Here is a 27,190-nt window from a genome sequence, read left to right as displayed (position 1 = left end):
TAAACTGAAGAAAGTAGGGAAAACCACTAGACCATTCAGTTATGACCTAAATCAAATCCCTTATGATTATATGGTGGAAATGACAAATAGATTCAAGGGACTAGATCTGATAGAGTGCCTGAAGAACTATGGATGAAGGTTTATAACATTGTACAAGAGACAAGGATCAAGACCATCCCTGAGAAAAAGAAATGCAAAAAGGCAAAATGGTTCTCTGAGGAGGCCTTACAAATAGCTGAGAAAAGAAGCAAAAGGCAAAGGAGAAAAGGAAAGATATACCCATTTGAATGCAGAGTTCCAAAGAATAGCAAGGAGAGATAAGAAAGCCAATAGAAGAAAACAATAGAATGGGAAAGACTAGAGATCTCTTCAAGAAAACTAGAGATCCCAAGGGAACATTTCATGCAAAGATGGGCACAATAAAGGACAGAAACGGTATGGACCTAACAGAAGCAGAAGAGATTAAGAGGTGGCAAGAATACATAGAACTGTACAAAAAAGATCTTAATGACCCAGATAACCACCATGGTGTGATCACTGGACTAGAGCCAGACATCCTGGAATGCAAAGTCTAGTAGGCCTTAGGAAGCATCACTAGGAACAAAGCTAGTGGAGGTGATGGAATTCCAGTTGAGCTATTTCAAATCTTAAAAGATGGTGCTGTGAAAGTGTTGCACTCAATATGCCAACAAATCTGGAAAACTCAGCAGTGGCCACAAGGCTGGAAAGATCAGTTTTCATTCCAATCCCAAAGAAGGCAACGCCAAAAGAATGTTCAAAGTGAAAGTGAAGTCGTTCAGTCGTGTCCGACTCTTTGCAACTCCATGGAGTACAGTCCATCAGGCTCCTCCGTCCATGGGATTTTCCAGGCAAGAATACTGGAGTGGGTTGCCATCTCCTCCTCCAAAGAATGTTCAAACTACCGCACAATTGCACTCACCTCACATGCTAGCAAAGTAATGTTCAAAATTCTCCAAGCCAGGCTTCAACAGTACGTGAACTGTGAACTTCCAGATGTTCAAGCTGGATTTAGAAAAGGCAGACGAACCAGAAATCAAATTGCCAACATCTGCTGGATCATCAAAAAAGCAAGAGAGTTCCAGAAAAACACCTGCTTCTGCTTTATTGACTAAGCCAAAGCCTTTGACTGTGTGGATCACAACAAACTGTGGAAAATTCTTGAAGAGATGAGAATACCAGACCACCTGGTCTGCCTTCTGAGAAACCTGTATGCAGGTCAAGAAGCAACAGTTAGAACTGGACATGGAACAGACTGGTTCCAAATTGGGAAAGGAGTATGTCAAGGCTGTATATTGTCATTCTGTTTATTTATCTTATATGCAGACTACATCATGGGAAATGCTGGGTTGGATGAAGCACAAGCTGGAATCAAGATTTCCAGGAGAAATATCAATAACCTCAGATACACAGATGACATCACCCTTATGGTAGAAAGCGAAGAAGAACTAAAAAGCCTCTTGATGAAAGTGAAAGAGGAGAGTGAAAAATTTGGCTTAAAACTCAACATTCAGAAAACTAAGATCATGGCATCCAGTCCCACTTCACAGCAAATAGATGGGGAAACAATGGAAACAGTGAGACTTTATTTTGGGGGGCTCCAAAATCACTGCAGATGGTGCCTGCAGCCATGATATTAAAAGATGCTTGCTCCTTGGAAGAAAAGCCATGGACAACCTAGACAGCATATTAAAAAGCAGAGATATCACTTTGCCAACAAAGGTCTGTATAGTCAAAGCTATGCAAGAAGATCAAACCAGTCAATCCTAAAGGAAATCAGTCCTGAATATTCATTGGAAGGACTGATGCTGAAGCTGAAACTCCAATACTTTGGCCACCTGATGTGAAGAACCAACTCATTGGAAAAGATCCTGATGCTGGGACAGATTGAAGGTGGGAAGAGAAGGAGACGAAAGAGGATGAGATGTTTGGATGGCATCACCACCTTGATGGACTTGAGTTTGAGTAAGCTCAGGGAGTTGACGATGGACACAGAAGCCTGGCGTGCTGCAGTCCATGGGTGGCAGGGAGTCAGATACGACTGGGTGACTAAACTGAACCGGGTATATTAAACATGTCTCAGACAACTGGGAAAGAAATAGAAGCACAGAGTTAGTACAGAAATAGTAAACTGCAGGAAGTAGTTATCACCCCCAGGGCTGGAGTGACAAAGGGAAGAGAATAGAGCTATCAGAACCTAAACTTTTGGAGAAGTGCTTCTGGGAGCTGAAACCCACTCTAGAAAAGGGGGCTGCCTGGATGGAGTGGGTGTGACTGAGGGCATATATGGAACTTGTCGTAGGAGTGCTGGAGGGGAGATGGAAACTGTAATCAGAGAAAGCAGTGCTATGAGGCTGTGCTCAGGAACCAGAAGCAAACAGGAAACAGCCCATCCCTTCTTCCTCCTCCAGTTGCCACTCTCCCTCTGCTGTTGTTCACTCAGTCATGTTCGACCCTTTGCGACCCCATGGACTGCAGTATGCCAGGCTTCCCTGTCCTTCACCATCTCCCGGAGCTTGCTCAAACTCATGTCCTTTGGGTCAGTGATGCCATCCAACCATCTGGTTCCCTGTCACCCCCTTCTCCTCCTGCCTCCATTCTTTCCCAGCATCAGGATCTAAAGAGTCAGCTCTTCGCATCAGGTGGCCAAAGTGTTGGAGTTTCAGCTTCAGCATCAGTCCTTCCAATGGATATTCAGGACTGATTTCCTTTAGGATTGACTGGTTGGATCTTCTTGCAGTCTAAGGGACTCTCAAGAGTCTTCTCCAGTTCAAAAGCATCAGTTCTTTGGTGTTCAGTCTTCTTTATGTTCCAACTCTCACATCCATACATGACTACTGGAAAAACCACAGCTTTGACTATACAGACCTTTGTCGGCAGAGTAATGTCTCTGCTTTATAATATGCTGTCTAGATTGGCCATGGCTTTTTTTCCAAGGAGCAAGCGTCTTTTAATTTCAAGGCTGTAGTCACCATCTGCAGTGATTTCGGAGCCCAAAACAATAAAGTCTCACTGTTTCCATTGTTCCCCCATCTACTTGCTGTGAAGTGATGGGACTGGATGCCCTGATCTTAGTTTCCTGAATGTTGAGTTTTAAGCCAGCCTTTTCACTCTCCTTTTTCACCTTCATCAAGAGGCACTTTAGTTCCTCTTCACATTCTGCCATTAAGGGTGGTGTCAACTGCATATCTGAGGTTATTGATCTTTCTCCCGGCAATCTTGATTCCAGCTTGTGCTTCTTCCAGCCCAGCATTTCTCATGATGTACTCTGCATATAAGTTAAATAAGCAGGGTGACAATATACAGCCTTGGTGTACTCCTTTCCCGATTTGGAACCAGTCTGTTGTTCCATGTCCAGTTCTAACTGTTGCTTCTTGACTTGCATATAGGTTTCTCAGGAAGCAAGTCAGGTGGTTTCGTATTCCCATCTCTTCAAGAGTTGTCCACAATTAGTTGTGATCCACACAGTCAAAGGCTTTGGCTTAGTCAATAAAGCAAAAGTAGATGTTTTTCTGGAACTCTCATGCTTTTTTGATGATCCAGTGGATGTTAGCAATTTGATCTCTGCTTCCTCTGCCTTTTCTAAATCCAGCTTGAACATCTGGAAATTCACAGTTCATGTGTTGCTGAAGCCTGGCTTGGAGAATTTTGAGCGTTACTTTGCTAGCGTGTGATATGAGTGCAATTGTGTGTTTGAACATTCTTTGGCATTGCCTTTCCTTGATCTTTCCAGTCCTGTTGTCACTGCTGAGTTTTTCAAATTTGCTGGCATACTGAGTGCAGCACTTTCACAGCATCATCTTTTAGGATTTGAAAAAGCTCAGCTGAATTTCCATCACCTCCACTAGCTTTGTTCGCAGTGAAGCTTCCTAACACCCACTTGACTTTGCACTCCAAGATATCTGGCTCTAGGTGAGTGATCACACCTTCGTGGTTACCTGGGTCATTAAGATCTTTTTTGCACAGTTCTTCTGTGTATTCTTGCCATCTCTTCTTAATCTCTTCTGCTTCTGTTAGGTCCATATCATTTCTGTCCTTTATTGTGCCCATCTTTGCATGAAATGTTCCCTTAGTATCTCTAATTTTCTTGAAGAGATCCATGGCCTTTCCCATTCTATTGTTTTCCTCTATTTCTTTGCATTGTTCACTTAGGAAGGCTTTCTCTCTCCTTGCTATTCTTTGGAACTCTGCATTCAGATGGGTGTATCTTTCCTTTTCTCCGTTGCCTTTCACTTCTCCCTCTAACGTCCCCTTTGTGCTGTGTACTAAGTTGCTTCAAATCGGCCTTTCTAGATGCTCAGTTCTGTGATCCTGGGGCCCTGCAAAGAGCTTCCCAGGTAGCTCAGCTGGTAAAGAATTGGCCTGCAATGCAAGAGACCCTGGTTCTATTCCTGGACAAGGGATAGGCTACCCACTTCAGTATTCTTCAGTATTCTTGGGCTTCCCTGGTGGCTCAGATGGTAAAGAATCTCCAGCAAAGCAGGAGACCTGGGTCGCAAAGAGTCCGACACGACTGAGCGCATAAGTACATCACAGCAAGTGCTCTTCACAACCCTGTGGACTGTAACCCCCTTCTCCAGGCAATAACACTGGAGTGGGTTGCCATTCCCTTCTCTAGGGGACCAGTTTCTAGCTCTGTGGCTTTGTGTGAGTCACTTAATTTTTATTGTGCCTTAGTTTTCTAATCTGCAAAATGGAGACATCAGCACTTACCTTATATGGTTTTCATGAGAATTCCTTGACTTAGCACCTGTGAAGCACTTAAACACAATGCCAGGCACACAGCACTCTTGTTAGCTGCTGTTGTTGTCACCATCGTCATTACTGATGATATTACTACTTGGGTTACTGCAAACTGATTTGGTTATCTTCCAGAGATAGCTGGTTGCCACAAAACACTTGGCAATATTTCAAAGCTACTCTGCACCCAAAGTGGCAGACAGTTGGAATTCCTCCAATTTGGGAAAAGGATGTTTTGGTTTTCATTTTTGGATGTGTGTTGTTGGTGGCTTTCTTGCTATTTTACTAATAATTGCTGTCAGTTCAGCCTTGTCATTACCAGTTTAGTTTGTTACGGGTTGTTTAGTTAAATGGCATGTATAATGATGCATATTTGCCTCAATTCCGTGCGTGCATGGCCTGCAATTTTCCACTAATTAGACTTTTTAAAGACACATATGCAGTTATCTACTCAAATTTGCATCATCTGTTCCCCTATTGCCAAAGCAGATGTACACAGTGCCCACCCACCCCTCCTCCAGGAAATAATTTGCTTTTTATCTCCAAGTTCTTTTTGCACTGGTAGGCAGGAACGGGTGTTGGGGGGTACAGATGGATGGGGTTCTTGTCCCACTGAAGTGAGAGTCATCACGCAGTGCAGACAAGAGGTGCTGGGCCTGAGTCAGACAGGAACAGTGGGGCTGAGAGGAAGAAACAGCCCCGGTGAGACCTGAAATGCAGTAGCAGCAAATGGACCAAGGACCCCAAACACACCCCCAGCTTCAGCTGCCATCCCAAAAGGATCTAGCCACCCACCAATTCCCCAAAGAATCCAGCATTCAGACCCCACTCCTCTCAAACGGCTTTATTTCCCCAGTGTGGGGAGCTGTGAGTGGACTCTGGTCCCTGTACCGCAAGGACCCGGTAGCCTTCTCCAGTCCGGTGGGCTCAGAGAGGGAACGCCTGGGCTCCCGAGGCTCATCCTCCCAGAGTAGGGCTGGTTCTGGGAGGAGCCAGGCCTGCCGTGGTTTGCATGGATGACACTCCCTGAGTGACCCTGGCAGCATCCGAGGTGGTAGTCCATGGGTATCCGGTTCACCTCAAAGACAAGGTCGCCAGGTGCAGGAGTCAAGGGCCTGCTAGGCCTTACTCTGGGAGCAAAACTCCCCCTGGCAGCTACTCCTTGACGTCCACCAGCAGGGCTCAGTCTGGGAGAAGAGAGAAAAGAAGCGATGGGCATAGACAGGAGGGCAGAAAAAATAAGAGACTGGCAAAAAGAAAGATGCACAAAAAGCAAAGGAGACCAAGAATGAACCAGGGACAAAGGAAGGCCAGTGAAAGAGAGAAACACTGAGATATGGGCAGAGACCCAGAAAGCAAGGACATAGACGTAGGTGGTGACAGACGCCAGACATACACACAGCAAATACTGACCTTTGGGCCCTGGTGGGATTGGGGGAGGCGGTCCCCCTGGGGGAAGCAATGCAGAACGGCTCAGGGCCTCAGCTACCCAGCCCAGGACACGGGTACAGTGCTGGACCTGGGGAGCAGCGGAAGACATCAGGGAACCTGACCGGAATCTGCTGCCCCTCACCCTAGCCATCCTCCTCCAGCCTGGCCCGGGGTCCTCACCTCCTGTTCCAGCCCTTTCAGACGCTGCTCGTACTCGCGGATCTGTCTCAGCTGCTTCAATGCTGTGTCCACCCTGGGGATCCAGGGTTTTAGGTGGGTGCCAGCAGCCTACCAGCCCCGCCCACCTTGAAAGACCCACCCCCCGGAGCTCAGCTTTCCTCCCTAGCATTCTAGGACCCTGCCCCCGTAGGCTCCGCCTCTAGCCTTGGCCTTTGCAGGAAGTAAGTCACGAGATCGAGACCGATCTCGGAGGTCAGAAGCCCCGCCCAGGACCAGGCCCCGCCCTCACTTCTGCGACGTGCGCTTCAGACGTTCAGAGTTGCTCTCCCGTTTGTCCCGAGCACGCGCCAGCAAGAAATTCTCCTTTTGCACTGACTCCCATGTCAACAGCCTCCGCTCCGCTTCCTTCGAGAGGTGGACCCCTGGACAGTGTGGCCAGAATAGAGTCAAAGGGACTGCCCATCTTCGGGCCACGCCCGCTCCTAGACCCAGCTTCCCCACCCAAAACCTCGAGCTTCAGTGATCTCCCAGACCGCACCTCCTCACCGTTCTTGGTCTTCCACTAATACCCCACGCCCGGCCCCCTGACAGACAAAGCCCTGCCCACTAGTGCTCCTAAGCGTCCTCCTCCTGCATAATCATGCTCTTCTTTCTCTCCAGGTTCCGCCCCCTGAGTTTCTCTCTTTTGGGCCAAGCCGGGCTCTCACGAAAATGCTCGATGACTGGGGATGGTGGCAAGCGCGCCCGGCGCCTGCGAAATCGATGGATGAGGGAGCGCACGTGTGATATGAAGATGAGAGGCGGGGCCAGTGCGGGTCGAGAGTGAAATTCCCGGATGAGGCTGTAGCGCTGCGCCTTCCAGTAGAGGTCGCTGTTGCCCTGTACTTTGCCGAAGGTATGGCTGTAGGGACCAGAGATCAAGAGTCACTAGAGGTAGAGGCGCCCCTTGGAAAAGTGGATTAAGATTACCCGTCAGTCAATATCTGTTTGAAACCCAAGGCAGAAGGCAGATGTCAGGATCAATAAAGTCAGAGGCATTTGGTAGCTGGGTTAGGAGGCTCCAGAGTCGGATGTCAGAGATTAAGTTGGGAAAGCTATCACAAATTAGGTAGAGATTGGAGTCAGGTTCACAAGTCAGCCTGGACACAAGTAACTAAAATCAAAAATGAAAATGGGGACATTACTATCAACCTTATAGAATCCTACTAAAAACCATTATGTATGTGGTAAGTCGCTTCGGTCATGTCCAACTCTTTTCAACCCTAATGTGTAGCCTACCATGCGTCTCTGTCCATGGGATTCTCCAGGCAAGGATACTGGAGTGGGTTGCCATTTCCTTCTCCAGGGGATCTTCTTCAACTAGGGATGGGACCAGTGTGTCTTACGTCTCCTGCATTGGCAGGCAGATTCTTTACCACTAGCACCACCTGGGAAGCCAAAAACCATTATAAGAAAATGCTGTTAATAATTGTATGCCAACAAATTAAACAACCTAGATGAAATGGAAGAATTACTAGAAACACACAAATTACCTAAACTGACTCAAGAAGAAATAGACAATCTCAAAAGACCTATAACAAGTAAAGAGATTGAATCACTAATCAGAAATATCCCAACAAAATAAGCCCAGGACCAGATGGCTTGACTGGTGAATTTTACCAAACATTTAAAAGAGAATTAACACCAATCTTTCTCAGACTCTTCCAAAACATTGAAGAGAAGAGAGCACTTCCCAACTCATTCTATGAGGCCAGCATCACCATGATGATATCAAGGTGAAAGTGAAAGCAAAGTTGCTCAGTCGTGTCCGACTCTTTGTGACCCCATGGACTATAGCCCACCAGGCTCTGTCCATGGGATTTTCCAGGCAAGAATACTGGAGTGGGTTGCCATTTCCTTCTCCAGGGGATCTTCCCGACCCAGGGATCGAACCTGGGTCTCCCACATTATAGGCAAATGCTTTACCATCTGAGCCACCAGGGAAATCAAAGTCAGATAAAAATATCACAATTACAGACCAATATCCTTTATGAATATACATGAAAAAATCCTCAACAAAATACTAGAAACCTAATTCAACTACATATTAAAAGGATTATAGGAGGGATGTGTGCATGTTAAGTTGCTTCAGTTGTGTCCGACTCTGCAACGCTATGGACTGTCGCCTGCCAGGCTCCTCTGTCCATGGGATTCTCCAGTCAAGAATACTAGTCATTAGGAAAATGCAAATCAAAACCACAATGAAATAACTAGTTCATGCCCACTAGGATGGCTATAACCTCTCAATAAGGAAAGCACCTATTAATAAGTATGTGGAAAAGCTAAACACCGAATTAACACATGACCCAGCATTCTATTCTAGAAATATAACCAAAAGAAATAAAAACAGAGATTCAAACAGATACGTAAACACCAGTGTTCATTGCAGCATTATCCCCAACAGCCAAAAGATGGAATAACCCAAGTCTCATTAGATGAATGGATCAACTAATGGATGCCTTTTATCAGTACATCAGTATTGTTCAGCCATAAAAAAGAATGGAGTAGTGGTACATGAAAACATTATGCCAGACACAAAAGAATAAACACTGTATGACTCTACTTACGTCCAAGAAGCAGAGTCATAGAGACAGAAAGTAAAGTAGAGGTTACCAGGGACTGGCAGGGAGGGGAAAATGAGAAGTTATCCCTTGCTTAATGGTTACACACTCTGTTTGGAGTGATGAAAATGTTTAGGAAATAGTGGTGGTGGCTGTATAACGTTATAAATGTAATTAATGTCACTGCATTATACACTTTAAAATGGAGAAGGTGGCAGTTTTTATGTTATATATATATATATAACCACAATTTTAAACATTTTAATCTTCAGCCTGGACTCAGAGAGTGGATCAGATTCCAAAGTCCAGGTCAAGAGCACACTCTGGCTGGATTTGGGAACAAGCCAGCATTAGATTTTTTTTTTTTTTTTTTTTTTAGTTCTCCCAGTTTATTGCTACCAACCCATCTCCCTCCAACCTCGTGCACATACGCTCAGTCATGTAATCCCATGGACTTCAGCCCACCAGACTCCTCTGTCCATGGATTTTTCCAGGCAAGAATACTGGAGTGGGTTGCCATTTCCTTCTCCGCCAGCATTAGATTTTAATCAGAGTTCAGAAACTAAAACTAGAATTACTTAGACTGGGATCAAAAATGATGCTGGGATCAAGGGTTAAGCTGGGATCAAGAGTCACTCTGGGGTCAAGGGTCATGCTGGATGAGGCCAGATCATCAAAGAGCAGTAGTGAAGTCTCTCAGTTGTATCCAACTGTTTGGGACCCCATGGACTGTAGCCTGCCAGGTTCCTCCGTCCACGGGATTTTCCAGGCAAGAATACTGGAGTGGATTGCCATTTTCTTCTCCTGGGGATATTCCCAACCCAGGGATCAATCACAGGTCTCCCGCATTGCAGGCAGACTCTTCACCGTCTGAGCCACCAGGGCGGTAGGGACTCACCTGAACATGGCAATGAGCAGGTTGAGAAGCAGGATGTTGGCCACCAGCAGGAAGACGACAAGGAGGAGCACCACCAGCCAGTTGGCATAAAGCGAGACGCATCTGCCCGAGAGGGTCCCTTCGGGGTACCCCCATGAGCCATGCTCCAGTGAACAGTTGCCGTGCTCCATGAGGGCCACTGTGAAGGGATACAGTCAGAGATGGAGCCAGAGGGACAGGGACCTAAGGAAGACAGAAATCCAGAGGGCGGAGGAGAGCAAAGACCCGGAGAGAGGGCGACAGAATCCCACAAAGAGAGGGGGACAGACACGCAAAGAAGAAGAGGGAAGGGTCAGAGACCGAGAGATAAGGGAGGAGGAGGGGGGCTCACTTGGAGGTCAGGTCCTCTCATCCTCCTTACCGTCCATCTCCCCCTGAGGGATCTGCCCAAAGATCTGCAGGTAGGGCCGGTAGAAGACGCGGCGCAGGATATTCGGGAGACTACGGTCCTGGGGCCTAAGGAGCCCCTCAGTGGCCACCCCGTAGGCAACGAGCCACACGCCGAGGAAGAAGAGGAAGAAGAACACATCCTTCACCTGCAGAAGAGGAAGATGAGACCAAGCCTGGCCCCGCCCTTCCCTACTCTGGCCCCGCCCCAGTGCCCGAAGCCCCTTCTCCTCACCAGACGCTCAGTTACCGCGAATCCATGACAGCTTCTTGGCTCCGCCCCTTTCATCCTCAGGCCCCGCCCACACCAGCGCGACCCCACCCCTCACCATCTTGCTCACGATGACGATCTTGGGCCCCAGCTGTTTGTTGACTGTGAAGATGTGCAGCAGCCTCAGCGTGAAGATCATGAAGTCAAGGCAGAGGACAGTGCGGCCCAGGTCATACAGGCCCGGGGTCAGCCTGGGGTGTGGGGAGACGCGGCAGACGTCACTCAAGGGTTACAGCGTGCAAAGAAAGCTCCGAGTCTTCCCAACACCGGACTGAAGGCGAGGATGTGGCCTCTCCAGGGCCAGAACTGGGACACTCCCCACTCCAATTCACCTGGGGTTTACTTAAAATTTGGCACCGTGACATTGCCAAGCTGGGCCTCACAGGGCGCTGGTACCCGTTAAATAATGGCTGTATGAAAAACGGCCTTAGCAAAAAGCTGGGAAGGAGGTCCCTATAACATCAAGTTGGGAAAACGGCAGGTATATTTGCCCAACCTATAAATGGCAAGATAGGGAGCGTTCCAGCAAACCAATAAGCAGAAGACAATGGACCTAACAGGAAAATGGATAAAGGCTAAGAACACACAGTTCACAGAAGAAGGTCAAACAGTGAATAATGTCAGCAATCTCTAAGGGGAAAATGAAAATTATATCCCTACTTTGCATCATCCTGTACTTAAACTTTGAAGGGATTAAAAACCTAAAGTTAAAGGTAAGACATCAAATCTTAATAAGAAAATATAGAAGAATTTCTTCATGAACTTGAAATAAGATAACTGTCATATAAGAAAAAGAGTCCTATATACCAGACACAAAATCATGACAAAATACTGAAAAATTAACTACTTTGAAATATAAAACATATGTGTATTAAAAGATTACATAAATATGATGGACAGAGAAAGGCAGAATTTTCTGCCAAAAAATGTATAGCCTAAATTTGATCCTGAGGGAGTATTAGACAAACTCCAATGGAGGCAAATTCTACGAAATAACTAGTCTGAACTTATCGTAAAAGTTGAAGATGGACTGAAAACCTGTCCCATATTAGAGACAATTAAGATGTGACAACTAAAGGCAACATGGAATCTTGGATTGGCTCCTGATCCAGAAAAAGGACATCAGTGGACAATTGATGAAATTTAAATAAAATCTCCTGGTTTTGATAATGTAAGATGTTAACATTTGGGGCATCTGGATGAATGGTGTATGAGACTTCTTTGTGCTGTTTCTGCAACATTTTTTTTATAAGTCTAAGGGTTTTTCAAAATGAAAGGTTAAAGAATAAAGTGTTTAAAGAACATATGAAAATGAAAAGACAAGTTGCAGACTGTAAGATGATATTTAGAGCAAAACCACCAAGGATTGGGATCCAGAGTATAAGAAGAGCGCCTACCACAAAATATATACATGCACGAGATCAGTGAACACAATAAATTAAAAACTGGGACAGAGAATATGAAAAGACAGGCGATAAAGTACACGTGCCATTAGACATGAAAGGTGCCCAACTTACCCAACTAGGAGTCTTGAATGCATAAATTAGAACAAGGAGAGGTCATTTTTACCCATCAGATTGGCAAAACATGTAAAGGTTAATAATTGGAGAGCTACAATCTTAGATTGAAAATACTAGGTATCATCAAGCAAGTCCTCAAGGGGGCAGTGTCTTACCCAGATGATGGGTGTGTAGCTGGAGGAAGCTATTTTTACAAGGAAAACCAATGAACCTCAAAAATACCTATACCCTTTGACTCACAAAGTGTACGTCCGGGATGTAAACTTTTATAACTTTGAAATAATAAAAAATTAGAAACAACTGAAATGTCCATCCAGAAGGGACTGGCAAAATAAAACAGTTCATCCATTCAATTCTGGAGAATGCTGGAAATTTGTCCTGTGTAAACTGAGATTTTTGGACTTTTTTTTCCACATGCAATTCTTCCCCCATCTAGAAAATGATGAGCTTGACGAAAATATCTAAAATATCAGTGGTATTGCTAAAGAATGTTAGCACATGGCCTTAGTCCTTTCCTCTCAGAAGATGCTTGATACAAAATACAAGGAATAAACAGAAGCACAATGTTCTACAAAACTTTCTTATCTTGCTGTTTGAAAAAATTATTCATGTCAAGTTACTTTGTACCATTTTTAACACAGCACAGAGGAACCATTGAAAAGAATAGAGGGTCATTGCTGTCAACTGTCCAGATTATCAAAGGGGGTGTCAGGATCCTTCATCCCCTATAAATAGTCACCAGGTTGTGATCAAAAAGTTCTTTGCTCTCTTCAAAAGCAGCAGTGTTCTAACAGCTGATACTTTATTTTTAAAAAAAATACCATCAGAATACTGAACTCAGAGCAGCTAATATCTGATTAAAACTTCATGTTATCTCAAGTAGAAAATGAAAGACACTTTAGAGAGAAGTATTTGGTCTGATTCTCTCTCTTGAAGTTCAGAATTTTTGTCCCACTGCCTCATGAAAAGAATTCATTCATTCATTAAATCTGGCAAGGAGAAGTCTTTCCTGGTTGCTTTAGCCGGCAATGACTGGCTAAAACCTCTTCTTCAGGAATCGGATGCAGCATTTTTAAAGAATAAGGAATATCTGCAAATACTAACATGGAAAGAATGTCAGGAACATATTATGGAGAAAAAGAAGAGGTTGCAAAAGAATACATAACATAAAAAAAAAAAAAGAAAACATACAGTATCTTTGACAGAAAACAACAAAATTCTGTAAAGCAATTCTCCTTCAATAAAAGAATGAATTTTAAAAAACATAGTGTCTTCTGTGTATAGAAGAAGTATGTAAATGCATAGAGAAAGAACAGGCAGGATGTTCACGAAACTGTTGATGGAGGCAGGTACAGACAAAAGGAGGAAGCTTGGAAAAAGAAAAAAAAAGGAGGAATCTTGCAATGGCTGAGGAAGATAATTGGTTTCTGTTTTATTCTCTTCTACACTGGGACATAATCTTGTTCAATAAGGATGTACTTCTGCATTTCTTTGGGAATAAACTATACTCAGAGATGTTTTAAGTTGCTGGGAGATAAGACAGACATGGCTTGAGGAGTTTATAATCTTGCATTGAGAAGAGAGACACAAAAGCCATGACCTAAGCACTATGGATGCTCTCAGGATGTTAGGGGAACACAAAGGAGAGAGCCAGAGTCCAGGAAGGAAAAAGGAAGACTTTCAGAGACACAACAGTAAAGCTGAGGCAGAAAGGAAGTACAGAAGGCTGGCCTGGCCAAGGAGAGGAGGGAAGAGCATTTCCGGGTGGGGGAACAGCATGTGCCAAGACCCAAAGACAACATAATGTATTCCCAAGAATATTTCGATTTTCCCTTTGCCCTCTCTCTGGGTACCACACAACATGATCTAGAAACTACAGAAGAAATGAACTAGCATTATATATACATATATCCCAACCTGGGCAACAGAAAATACTTCAGGGTAATTCCCCCAATTTGTTTTATTAATTAGCTAAGAAATAAGCAGAAAGTCAAGATTTTTATGGAGTAAGTGAAAGTCGCTCAGTGTGTCTGACTCTTTGCGACCCCACGGACTGTATAGTCCATGGAATTCTCCAGGCCAGAATACTGGAGTGGGTAGCCTTTCCCTTCTCCAGGGGATCTTCCCAACCCAGGAATCGAACTGGGGTCTCCTGCATTGCAGGTGGATTCTTTACCAACTGAGCTATCAGGGAAACCCTGATTGATCAGAGAGTAAAAAGTTGATAAAACACTCAGGCTTCCCTGATGAAATTTGACCCAGGAAAATCAGACATGACAGAATTAAAGTCACAAAGTAAAGTTTACAGACATAGTTTGAGCAGATTTTAGCAAAATCTGAGATGGATTAAAAACACAAACACTGAACCAAATACTTGTAAAACTTTACTCGAATAGTAATCAAACTGAAATAATTTCAGAAACGGAAAAAGAAAATAATTGAAGCTACTTTCACTGCCTTGCAATATAAAATTGATCAAGGCAGTTTAAAGTAACTAGAAAATACTTTCTTGGTAAGAATCTGTCAGTAGAATTCTGATTACCATTTTATAATCATGCAGATTCAAAATACCGAGGATCAAGGTCAAAGCCACTGGCCTTGTGAAGAAGGAATTGTAAGTAGTTCTCAGAGAGGCTGGAGTGTAGATGAAGAACAGAGAAAGGAACCCGAGAGGCAGCCCTGCAGAGAAGGGCAGACCCAGACCAGGTCCAGGGACTGTGGCGTGGTGCTGGGGAGCCCCGAGAAGTTAGGGAGGACAGGCCAGCCCTGGGCATAGAAGGCTCCTTGTAGACCCTGAAGAGGATGGACTAGGGAGGGAAGAGAGCGGGGTCCAGGAAGCTGGGCAAGGGTCCAGGTGGGACAGGCAGCCATGAGGATGAGTTGGGGACGGGACAGAGGAAGTCAGGGGACAGGAGGATGGGGCCCGGGACCAAGGACTGTAGAGGAAGAAGAGGGAGAAAGTGAGGGTGGCACTCGCTGTGTGGCCTGGTGTCTGGGGGCCAGGACAGGGGTGCAGCTGCAGGGCCAGGTTGAGGACTAGGGAAACATCTTTTGAAGTCCAGATCTATTAATCGAACAAAGAGCTCCTTTTGGCCCATCAGCCCCAAAGCCAGATACCCACATGTGAGCAAACGACTGATAGAACATCTTTAGCCAGTATGTTCAATCAAGGTGGGATCTGAGCCTTTTTTTTTTTTAAGAAAAAAAGTTAGGCACCTTTCATATCTAATGGCACATGTACTTTATTACCTGTCTTTTCATATTCTCTGTCCCAGTTTTTAATTTATTGTGTTCACTGATCTCGTGCATGTATATATTTTGTGGTAGGCGCTCTTATACTCTGGATCCCAATCCTTGGTGGTTTTGCTCTAAATATCATCTTACAGTCTGCAACTTGTCTTTTCATTTTCATATGTGCTTTAAACATTCTTTTTAAGAAAAAAAAAGGGGAGTTGTTTTAAAATTGTGAACCACCATACTGTACATCTGCAACTGATATCACAGGTGGCTCAGTGATAAAGAATCCGCCTGCCAATGCAGGAGAAGGCAGGTCTGATCCCTGGGTCAGGAAGATCCCCTAAAAAAGGAAATGGCAATTCATTCCAGTGTTCTTGCCTGGGAAATCCCATAGACAGAGGCACCTGGGGGGCTACAATCCATGAGTCGCAGAGTCAGACACGATTTAGCAACTAAACAATAACAATATTGTATGCCTACAACTGATATAATATTGTACCTCAATTATATGTCAATGGAAAAAAAAGAAAAGCAGCAGCAGAACTGGATTTAGCTGCTGCCTGCTGCAGAGAAGCCAAGAGTTGAGGCCCCTAACCCTACCCCTCACCTCCCTTCCCCACCCGCCCACCCCCAGGAAGGAGGGTCGGAGGTCGTGGGCAGGGCACTCACCTGCAGCCCACGCCCAGGAGAAAGCAGGTGAGGGCCACCAGGTCGCACTGGTTCCAGGCGTCGGAGAGGTAGAGATGCAGGCGGCGGCGCAGTGGGGCCTGGTGGGAGTCTGTCCCGGGCCCCCCCATGGCCAGGCTGCCCAGGCCGCCGCCCAGGCCCTGGCGGAACTCCTCACAGAGCAGGGTGAAGGCCCAGAAGTAGAGCAGCAGCTCCAGGACGCCGGGTCTCTCGGGCCCGAAGTCGATGAGCAGCACGCGCGCGAAGAGCAGCAGGAAGAGGAGGTAGCTGATCACGTTGCCCATGAAGGCCGTCACCGGCGCCCCCCAGAACTGCGGCCAGCGGCGCAGGCGCGGTGGGCACCCCCCGCAGCAGTCCCTGTGTCTGGGCGGCCTCAATACCCCCAAGGGCATCTTCTCAGGGGGGTCTGTGGGCCTGTGCGGGAGAGAGGGGGGGAGGGAGGAGGGCTCAACCTGATCTCTGCACCTGACCTTCACCATCATCAGGACTCTGAGCTGTCCTACCCTCCTCACCCTGCTTTCCAGTCAGTCCCCGCCTTCCTGCCCGGCCTGAAACGAAGTCTGACGCCCTCCATCTCCTTGAGCTTTGACCCCTGATCTAACCTCTGACCTCTGAAATCTACCTTCAACACTGCTGAGCTTCCACCCCTGACTTTCCCCACCGTTCTGATCTCTGGCCTCTGGACTGACCTCTGACTCTTGTCTGGCTTTTGGCTCCAAGTCCCTCTTCTTTCACCCTCACAACCTCTGACTCTGTCTGACCTTGGACCATTTACCTGACCTCTGGCCCTCAAATATAACCTCTGACCTCCTCATTTCATGACCTCGGTTCCCCAGGTTTGACAACTCTGTTAACTACGGTTGGCACTTGCCATCTACCTCTACAGGGCTTCCCAGGCACTAGTGGTAAGAGATGCAGGTTGGATTCCTGGGTCAGGAAGATCCCCTGGAGAAGGAAATGGCAACCCACTCCAGTATTCTTGCCTGGAGAATTCCACGGACAGAGGAGCCTGGTGGCCTACAGTCCACAGGGTCGCAAAGAGTCGGACACTGAAGTGACTTAGTACGCATCTGCCTCTACAAGGATTAAATCAGGTGCTGCTGCAGCTGCTGACCTTTATTTAACACCCCTTGAAGGGAATTCAGGGTGGAGAGCCGGAATGAGGCACTCTGTGCTCTGGGGAAAACTGGCAGAACAGGTTTTCAGACAGATATTTTCAGGTGATCTTATGAATCCAATTCTTGCATCTCCTCATATTTAGAAAAGCACCAAATTCCTTCATGGAACTCTGTATCTGAATGTTAACTTCTGACCCACACCCAATAATAGATTATCCAGCTGAGTTTTCTCAGTTAATTCTTCCTTCCCAATATCTGATCTCTCACTGTATAGCCTTACCTGAATTATAACCTTCTTGGTCCACTCATATCTCTGACCCTTTTCACCTGAGTTCTGATGCTCTTCCCAGTTATATCCTAATTCTTAATTCTGATCTCAAATCAGAAACAGCATAATGAATACTATTACTAATAATAAATTCAGAAAGCTAACAGGAAAAATAAACTGGCTTGGAAAGTCATCCTGTCTTAAAAAAAAAAAAAAAAGAAAAAAAACAAGCAGAAAGGAAACTGCAAAGTGGAAAGAACCCAAATGTCCATGAACTGATGAACAGATAGATAAAAGGTAGTAGATTCACACAATGGAATATTATTCAGCAATGAAAAAGGAATGGGGCACTGATACATGTTACACAGCAGATAAATCTTGAAAACATGATGCTAAGTTAATGAAACCAGTCATAAAATACCACATAGTATATGCCTCCATTTACATGAAATATCCAGAACAGGTGAATCCATAGAGACAGAAAGTAAATTAGTGCCTGAGGCTGGGGAAGGGAGGAGTGGAGAGTGAGACTGTTAATAGACACAAGATTTCTTGCTGCAGTGATGAAAATATTTTAAAATTAATTTTGTGATGATTTCACAATTCTGTGAATATACTGAAAATGACAGAATTGTACACCGTAAATGGGTGAACTGAATGTATGGGAACTATATCTCAATAAAGCTGTTCTAAAACAAATAAGCAGAAAGAATAGTAAAAGTTAAAGACAGTGAGATGCAGAAAGAACTAGTGACTTTCCTGGTGGTCCAGTGGTTAAGACTGTGTCTGCCAATGCAGGGAACACAGGCTCCTAGAGCCCGTGGCCCAGAACAAGAGAAGCCACTGGAATGAGAAGCCCACAACTAGAGAGTAGCCCCCACTCATGGCAAATAAAGAAAGCCCTCACGCAGCAAAGAAGACCCAGTGCAGCCAAAAATAAATAAAGAGTTTTAAAAAAATAAAGATAAAAAAAGAAAGGAGAATTAGCTCCCCAATAACAGGGAATAGACCTGGTAACAAAAATATGTGGTGGGTAAGAATGCTCCCCAAAGTCTGCCATCTGAAATCCAAATAAGACACACACGAATTCCTGGATGCTTCACTGAGGGAGTGCCAGGAATCTGTCCTCTAAGAAAGTTCTCCAAGAAGGTGGCTCTCCACAGTGGCTAAGAGCACAGATTCAGGAACAAGAAGATCTGGGTTCAAATCCCACCTCCCACCACTGACCAGTCAATCACATGATCTGAGGTGGGTGACTTAATGCCTCAGTTATTTCATCTGTAAAATGGGGATAAGAATAGACACGCATACGGTTGTTGAGAGAATTAAATGAACTGATTTCAAAATGATTTAGTACACTGGCTGCCCACTGTAAGTGTGCTATGACATCATCTATTTTTTATATCTATTTTTATTTATTTATTTGGCTGGGCCTGGTCTCAGTTGCAGGATGCGGGATCTTCGATTTTCACTGTGATCTTTAGTTGTGGCATGCAAAGTCCTACTTATGGCTTGTGGGATCCAGTTCCCTGACCAGGGATGGAACCCAGGCCTCCTGCATTGGAAGCACGGAGTCCCAGCCGCTGGACCACCCAGGAAGTCCCCATCATCTCTTGTTATCATTATCACATGGCACAAATGTTGGGAACTCGCCGGGCAAGGACACCATTATGGATCCTGACGCTGGGACCTTCTATCTAATTTATTTCAGAGGTCCGATTTTTTTTTTTTTTAGTTTCATCCTCTACCTTGACAAATATTTTATATTCTTTGTGCATTATCTCAGAAAAAAAAAGTATACATAATACATTTAAATTTGACTTGTTTCTTGGTTGGTGGTGTGTTTTACAGATTTTTGGCAGTCTGACTATGTTTCTAACAGTTACCGGGAACATTTTCTTCTTCTAGAATATTGGGGCTGAGGTTCCTCCCTTTTCCCATTCGAGTGGCTAAAGTAGAGATGTGTGTGTGTGTGTGTGTGTGTGTGTGTGTGTGCGCGCGCGCGCGTGTTAGTCGCTCAGTCATGTCTGACTCTTTGTGACCCCATGGACTATAGCCCGCTAAGCTCCTCTCTCCTTGGGATTTCCTAGGCAAGAATACTGGAGTCGGTTGCCATTTCCTCCTCCAGGGGATCTTCTCAACTGCGAATGAATACACTGTATTAACTATGGACCAAATATTTTGGTTCCCTCCCAGTGGGAGAATTAGGAGCTAAGGAATTACCATATGACTAACTTTTGCCCATGAAATGTGGGCAAAAGTGACGTGTGTCACTTGCAAGTGGAGGCTTCAAGGTCAATACCTCCCTGGTTGCCACTGGGGCTTCCCCGGTGGCTTAGACAGTAAAGAATCTGCCTGCCGTGCTGGAGACCCAGGTTTGATCTCTGGATCAGGTAGATCCCCTGGAGAAGGGAATGGCTACCCACTTCAGTATTCTTGCCTGGAGAGTTCCATGGACAGAGGAGCCTGGGGGGAGTCGGACATGACTGATAGACTGACACAGCTGGTCCTGGTCTCTTTCTCAGCTACCATGAGACCAGCAACATCTCATTTAGAAGGTGCTTGCTTATCCCAAAGTGGAGACCACGTAGAGCAGAGCCACAAACAACCCCAAAACGGAGCATGAATGACAACGAAATCCTCACTGTTGCCAGTCACTGAGAGTTTGGGATGCTTTGTCAATGCAGCATTACCCAATCTAAGCTGACGAATACCATACAATCTTCTTTTTATAGGAAAGAAAGTGGAGGCTCATGGGTGGAGCCACTTACAAAGTCAAAGTCAGGATTTAAACCCATGTCTGCTCGACTCAGAACCAAGTTCTTCACAGTTCAGTTCTGCAGAATTACCAGAAGATTGGTAAGTATTCTATTCCATTTGCTTAGGGCTCTGATTTTGAAAACATCTTCATGGGTACTGCAGCACAGAGATTAAGAGCAAAGTTCTTGGAGACAGAAAAATAAGAGGCAAAAGATCCCTAAATGAACCAAATCCACCCAATTCTATTTGCTCTGTTGAGACAGAAATACATGTAGCATGAAGCAAACCGACTGCCAGTGAGGAATTCCTTGGCAGCAGAACCAAACCTAGAACCAAGCCTTGAGCTTGGCATCTGGAAAACTTCCTCAAGTGTTTTCAGTGGCTTTAAGAAATGCCCATCTCCTGAAGCCCCACTCCTCCCCTCTGGCCCTGTTCCCAGCGCCTGGTGCTCCTGGGGCTGCCCTGGGTGCCCCCACTTCCCGGGGCTGGTGCTTCACTCACTCGGCAGGCCCTTCCCCACTGACATCGCCATCCTCGTCAAGCATCAGGTCCTTCTGCGTGGGTTCCTCATCTGGCTTCCTGGCATGGAGGGACGCCCAGAGTGAAGAACAGGGTACGGACGGAGGGTAGGAAGGGAGTTCTCCAGAGAGACCCAAACTCACTCACCCAGAGACATGCAGGAAGGAGAGGAATTACACCAGAGGGACCTGCCCCCAGAGCCCTGGCCAGAGAGCAGAGGCATTGTATAGAGACCCCCGAAAGCTCCCTCCCGCAACGTGTCCCCTGGCTGGGGGAGGGAAGGAATGAACATGGTTAGAGGAAGCGCTGGACAGACCACGTGGAAAGCGGCCAGAATTGAGCAGGAAGGAGAGGCTGATCACCCGCCCCAACCCAATCCCGCCACCTGCCAGTCTAGCCCCAGGGACTGACCTGAAGGTGATGAGGTCGGTGTAGATGAGCGGGGGGCAAAAGAAGGCAAGAACCAGGGCCCAGATGGGCGTGGCACTGTCCATCTCCCCCCACCACTTCTGTGTCAGCAGAGCCTGCGGGGGCGGGGAGGATTAGGAGCCTGAATCTCCCCCACACCCCCTCCCAAAGACCCCGGGCAAGGATGCACCCTGCTCCCCAGCCCAGGGCAAATGCTCACTGCGGGGGTGGGGGTGGGGGGAAAGGGGTCAAAGACAAGGACCACCTGTCCCAGATTTTAGTCGGGTTAGACAGCCAACATTTGTTAACACAATACACCACATACTGGGCTAAGTACTGTGCACAGATCAGCTCACTTCACCTTCACCTCTCCCCCAGGAGGACAGGCACTATTATTTTCTCCTTTTCCACAGATGGGGCACAGGGAGGTTACGGAAGGGGTGAACACTGGAATCCCTGAGTTTAACCATCGTTCAGTGTAAAGGACTCTGGGAAAGTTCTTGAAGTGACAACAAGTCATTCTGACAATGAAGGTGGGACTCCCTGCTGGGTAGGCACACCTCATTCTTGGTGTGGGACTCACTGAACCCTTATCAGATTTAGACTAAGGAAACCGAGAGAAGTTTCAAAATGTTAGGACTAAGGACTTCCTTGGTGGGTAGTCCAGTGGTTAAGATTCCACGTTTCCACTTCAGGGGGCGTGGGTTCGATCCCTGGTCAGGGAAGTTCCACATGCCACTGTGTGCCCCCGCAAAAAAAGAAAGAAAATAGAAATTGACAACCAGAATGCAAAAATGCAGGGCTGACTACAAATAATGAGGTACGAAATTTACTCCCAATTATCAGAAATAAGTATTATTTTTTTTAATGTCAGGATTAGCAGAATGGGAGAGACAGCGGGGCCATACTGGGCTTCCCAAAGGAAGGGTAGGATTTCCTAAGCCAGAGTTTGTCTACACCTAGAACACTAGGTAATTGTCCAGTGACGCCGTTCAATTGTTGAAACCTGGAAACGGGGACCTCTCAGAGAAGTGGAAAGGACTTCTTGTGTGAGAGGCGGGACTTCCTACTAAAGTCACCAGTACTCCTGTCTCTGGAATAGAATTTTTTTTTTTGGCCACATTGCTCAGGCATGCAGGATCTTAGTTCCCTGATCAGCCCGCAAACTTGTACCCCGTGCAGTGGGAGCACGGAATCCTAGTCACTGAACTGCCAGGGAATTCCCTGGAATAGAACTTTTTAAAAAATATTTGTTTATTTTATTTATTTGGCTGTGTCGAGTCTTAGCTGTGGCATGTTGGGATGTTTTAGTTGTGGCATGTAGGCTCTGACTCCCTGACCAGGGATCAAAGCCAGGCCCCCTGCATTAGGAACCCAAAGTCCTAGGCATTGAAGCACCAGGACGTCCTGGAATAGAACTTTCTAGGAGGGTGTGCTTTGCTGTGGGAAGGTTGGCTTTCCTGTGGCAGGGGGTGGGGCTTCTTTGGGGAAGCGCAGACTTTCCGGAAGAGGACTGAGACGTTCTGGAGGAGAGGTGGTCTCCAGGAAGGGGGTCAAGACCACGGACTGCCAACATGGCAGGGGCTCGTCCTCCAGGCTTCCCAGAGTCCAGCTGAGGACTCTGTGGGTGTCTCAGATGCTCACCTGCACCCCATCCTGGGCAAAGAAGGCACGGGCATCCGCCTGTGTGGCGAGCTGCAGGCAAGTGGCATCACCCCAGAGTGGGCAGCGCCGAAGGAGCAGGCGGGCGGACCGTTCCTCGCTGCTGCGGTAGCACTCTCCAAAGAGGTCTGGGTGTGGGACATTCATGTGAGAGGGAGGAAGAGTCGTGGGAAGACAGTGGGAGGGAAGAGATGAGGGGATTGCAGGGGAAGGGGCAGGGTTACTAGAGACGGAAAGGGGAGACTTACGGCCCCCTTCCCTGCTGCTCCCTGCAGTGCCCCCAGGCACCCAGGCCCCACGCACCAACACCCAGTCCCTCGAACTTGGCCGCCAGATCCTTCCTCCGTGCTGCCTCCTCGGCCTCAGTCTCCAGGCGCCCCAGCACTCGCAGCAACAAAGAGGCCCCAAGAGCTGAGGCCACGGAATTGGAACCCTGGAGAGACAGAGACAGGGGGTCATGGGTAGGGACAGAGTTTGAAGTGAGATGCACGGAGGCGGTGAAGAAGATGGGAGGAACGCTTGTGATCAAAGGAAGGGACAGAGGCCAGAGGTCATCAGAAATTAACCAAGGGAATCAGAAGCCAAGGATGTTTGCAGATGGATCTGGAAGAAACTGAACATCAAGGCAACATGTCAAAAGTCAGATGGTTCAGAGACTGCCCGGACTGGGCCGGAATTAAAATGACATCAGAGGTTACGGACAGACCAGGAAGTGGTCAGAGGTGTCACCTAAAATGGCAGAGGAAGGAAAGAAGGAAGACAGCATCTCACGTCTTGGCCAGACCTGCTGAAACACAGCTAAATTCTCGGTCGTGTCCAACTCTTAGCGACCTGTGAACTGTGGCCCACCAGGCTCTCTGTCCAGGAGATTCTCCAGGCAAGAATACTGGAGTAGGTTGCCATTCCCTTCTCCAGGGGATCTTTTCGACCCAGGGATTGAACCAGAGTCTCCTGCATTGCAGGCAGATTCTTTACCACTGAGCCACCTAGCAAGTTGAGAGAGATGGCAGAGGCTGCTGCTGCTGCTGCTGCTAAGTCGCTTCAGTCGTGTCCAACCCCGTGCAACCCCAATAACGGCAGCCCACCAGGCTCCTCCATCCCTGGGATTCTCCAGGCAAGAACACTGGAGTGGGTTGCCATTTCCTTCTCCAATGCATGCATGCATGCTAAGTCACCTCAGTCAGAGAGAACCTCAAAACTTGGTCCCTCCACAACGGCAACAAATAAGCTGGCTAAAAAAGAAAAAACTGTCAGGATCAACTTTTTCAGAATTCTGGAATCTAACATAAAATTTACAACAAACGGGAGAATGCTTAATGAAGAAAGATTTCAGTAAAAGAGCACTGTGACCTTTAAACTAATCCACTTATCATTGCCAATTCCCCAGCACAGTGATTGCCTTGAATAAAACAGCCCATATTCCTGCTGTAGGTTGTTGCTATAAGAGGGAACAACTCAGATCTTAATTCTTTTTTTTATGTCTATGGGATCTTCCCGGATCAGGGATGGAACCCATGAGTCTTGCACTGGCAGGCGGATTCCTTACCACTGAGCCACCAGAGAAGCCCCAGATCTTACTCTTAAACAACTGTGGTTGTGTGTATCAACCTAGCTGGTGGGTCTCTGAAGGGACGGCTCAAGGGCTGGCTGTTGTTTCACTGTTCTTGCAGCTTCCCCCAGAGCAGAAGTGGCTTCCCAGGTGGTGTTTGAAAATATTAAAGACAAACGTATTAGCCTTGACTCTTTGATGCAAATAATAACAGTCAAGGCATGTGAGAGATACTCTGAACAACCTGGGAGGGCAAATGGAAACAGCTGGGAAAGGGGATGCTTGGGGGAGTGAGGGGTTTAAAAAGCTCCTACACGGGGCTTCTCTCTGGTGGCTCAGTGGTAAAGAATCCACCTGCCAATGCAGGAGAAACAGGTTCAATCCCTGGTCCGGGAAGATCCCACATGCTGCAGGGCAACTAAGCCCATGTGTCACAACTATTGAGCATCTGCTCTAGAGCCAGGGAACCACAGCTACTGAAGCCTGCACACCTAGAGCCTGTGTTCCACAACAAGAGAAGCCATGGCAATAGGAAGCCCATGCACCACAACTAGAATGTAGCCCCCACTCACAGCAGCTGGAGAAAAGGCGATGCAGCTGAACTGGGACGTGTGTGCGTGCTCACTCATGTCTCTTTGCAACCCCATTGACTGCAGCCCGCCAGGCTCCTCTGTCCACGGAATTTTCCAGGCAAGATTACTGGAGTGGGTTGCCATTTCCTACTCCAGGGGATCTTCCCAAACCAGGGATCGAACCCACATCTCCCAGGTCTCCTGAGTCTCCTGCATTGACAGGCAGATTCTTTACCACTGAGCCACCAGGAATACAGTTAATAAAGACTCAGTGCAGCCAAATAAAAATAAATTTTTTTTAAAAAGCTGCTATATATACCAGGAAATCTAGAAAATTGCAAACATGACTGAGACTGGATGCGTGCTCAGAAAAGACTAAGGAAACTCCTAAGCTTTCACCTCTGGCTGACCTTTAGGCTCAGCCAAAGCAGGAAGCTGAAGCTAAAGCAGAATTGTAAACAGCCTACCCAAGTTTTGAAAGACAGCTCCACAAACAGCCAGTTTGCACAGTGGGAGAGTTTTATTCCCCCACCTGCATGCATCTAAGGAAATCTCTGTCAAGTCACTATCTGACCACTAAGCTAACAGAACCGGATTTCAGTGGTCATACATATCAAGAATACAGACTTTAAAAAAAAAACAAAACAAAACAAAAGAAGAATACAGACTTTTCAAAAATAGAAAAGTCACCAAACAACAACAACCCACAAGCAGCAGCAACAAGCCCTGCAGGGAGGAGCTAAGCTGATTTCCAGAGTTGCCATATTATAATAGTCAAAATGTCCTGTTTTCAACAACAAAAAATTATGAGGGTTGCAAAGAACCAAGAAAGTATGACCCATTCACAGGACAAAAGATATTAGGAAGCTGAGTCACTGGAATTACTAGAAAAAGACTTTAAATCAACTGTCTTAAATATGCTCAAAAAGCTAAAGGAAATTATGAACAAAGAGCTAAAGGAACCCAGGAGAATGATGTCTCAGCAAATAAGAGAATAGAAATAAAGATATAGGGATTTCCCTGGTGGTCCAGTGGCTAAGACTCCGAACTCCCAATGCAGGGGGTCCAAGTTCAATCCCTTTAGGGAACTAGATCCCATAGGCCACAGCTGAAAATCGTGCCTGCTGCAACTAAGACCTCTCACAGCCAAATAAATAAATAGATTTTTTAAAAAAAAGAAATAAAGATATAGAGATAACAAAAAGGAACCAAGTAGAAATTCTGGAGCTGAAAAGTGCAGTAACTGAAATGAAAAACTCTTTTAAAGGGTTTAAGAGCAGCATTGAGGAGGCAGAAGAAAGAGTTTGTAAACTTGAAGATAGGTCCACTGTGATTATCCAGTTTGAGCTGTAGAAAGAAAAAAGAATGAAGAAAAATAAACAGACCCTAAGAGATCTATGGGACACCATTAATCAGACTAACATAGCCATAATGGGAACCCCAAAAGGAGAGGACAAAGAGAAAGAGACAGAAAGGATATCTGAAGATATAACAGACTGAAACTTCCCACATCTGATGAAATACATGAATCTATACATCCAAGAAGATGAAGAAATCCAAGTAGGATAGGTTCAAAGAGATTCACACTAAGAAACATTATAACTAAACTGCTGAAAGGCAAACACAAAGAGAGAATTTCAAAATCAGCAAGACAGAAGTGACTCATGTAAGATCAAATAATTATATATGATAGTTACAAAACCATAAAACTCTTAGAAACATAGGGATAAAACTTTATGACCTTGTGTTTGGCAATGGTTACTTAGATATGCCACCTAAAGCACAAGAAATAAAGAAATAAAAAAGACAAATAGGACTTCATCAAAATGTAAAACTTTTGTGCATCAAAGGACACTATCAATAGAAGAAAAAGACTGCCCACAGAAAGGGAGAATGTATTTGCAAATCATGTATCTAAGAAGGGATTAATACCCAGAACATATAAAGAATTCTTTAAACTCATCAACAAAAAAGACTGACAATCCAATTTAAAAATGGGCAAAGACTTGAATAGACATTTCTCCAAAAATATATAGGTTGCCGAGAATCACAGGAAAAGATGCTCAACATCATCAGTTGTTAAGAAAATGCAAATCAAAACCACAGTGAGGTACCATTTCACACCCATTAGAATGACAATTATAAAAAAGAAAGAGACAGAGAGAAGGAAGGAAGGGAAAAAGGGCAAGAGAAAAGAAAGTAACAAGTGATGGTGAAGATGTGGAGAAATTAGAACAACTGTTCATTGCTGGTAGAAATTTAAATGGTAACACCACTGTGGAAAACAGTACAGCAGTTTCTCAAAAAATGAAACCTAGATGGTCCA

The 27,190-nt window shown here is 45.9% G+C and overlaps 1 protein-coding gene across 4 annotated transcripts in view; it reads right to left on the bottom strand.

The window, feature by feature from the left end:
• Window positions 1–5,602: 5,602 nt before the first annotated feature.
• TRPM4 (transient receptor potential cation channel subfamily M member 4) overlaps window positions 5,603–27,190 on the bottom strand; it is a 41,241-nt gene continuing 19,653 nt past the window's right edge. For 2 of the 4 annotated variants that reach the window (XM_065926488.1, XM_065926490.1), the window contains 13 exons: window positions 23,047–23,176; window positions 22,726–22,871; window positions 21,085–21,197; window positions 20,656–20,733; window positions 15,991–16,422; window positions 10,623–10,755; window positions 10,268–10,442; window positions 9,868–10,045; window positions 7,077–7,270; window positions 6,659–6,791; window positions 6,370–6,442; window positions 6,172–6,277; window positions 5,603–5,945 (listed from right to left, as the gene is read on the bottom strand). In XM_065926488.1, the coding sequence (XP_065782560.1) occupies window positions 5,941–5,945; window positions 6,172–6,277; window positions 6,370–6,442; window positions 6,659–6,791; window positions 7,077–7,270; window positions 9,868–10,045; window positions 10,268–10,442; window positions 10,623–10,755; window positions 15,991–16,422; window positions 20,656–20,733; window positions 21,085–21,197; window positions 22,726–22,871; window positions 23,047–23,176 (1,896 nt within the window). In that variant the 3' untranslated portion in view covers window positions 5,603–5,940. Of the gene's footprint in view, window positions 5,946–6,171; window positions 6,278–6,369; window positions 6,443–6,657; window positions 6,792–6,907; window positions 7,271–9,867; window positions 10,046–10,267; window positions 10,443–10,622; window positions 10,756–15,990; window positions 16,423–20,655; window positions 20,734–21,084; window positions 21,198–22,725; window positions 22,872–23,046; window positions 23,177–27,190 lie in introns of those variants that run through there. The other 2 variants (XM_065926489.1, XR_010661740.1) reach the window with 2 other exon arrangements.

The sequence above is a fragment of the Muntiacus reevesi genome, chromosome 2, assembly GCF_963930625.1.
Source record: "Muntiacus reevesi chromosome 2, mMunRee1.1, whole genome shotgun sequence".
In the NCBI taxonomy this organism is placed as follows: Eukaryota; Metazoa; Chordata; class Mammalia; order Artiodactyla; family Cervidae; genus Muntiacus; species Muntiacus reevesi.
This window is presented reverse-complemented; position numbering and strand designations above follow the sequence as displayed.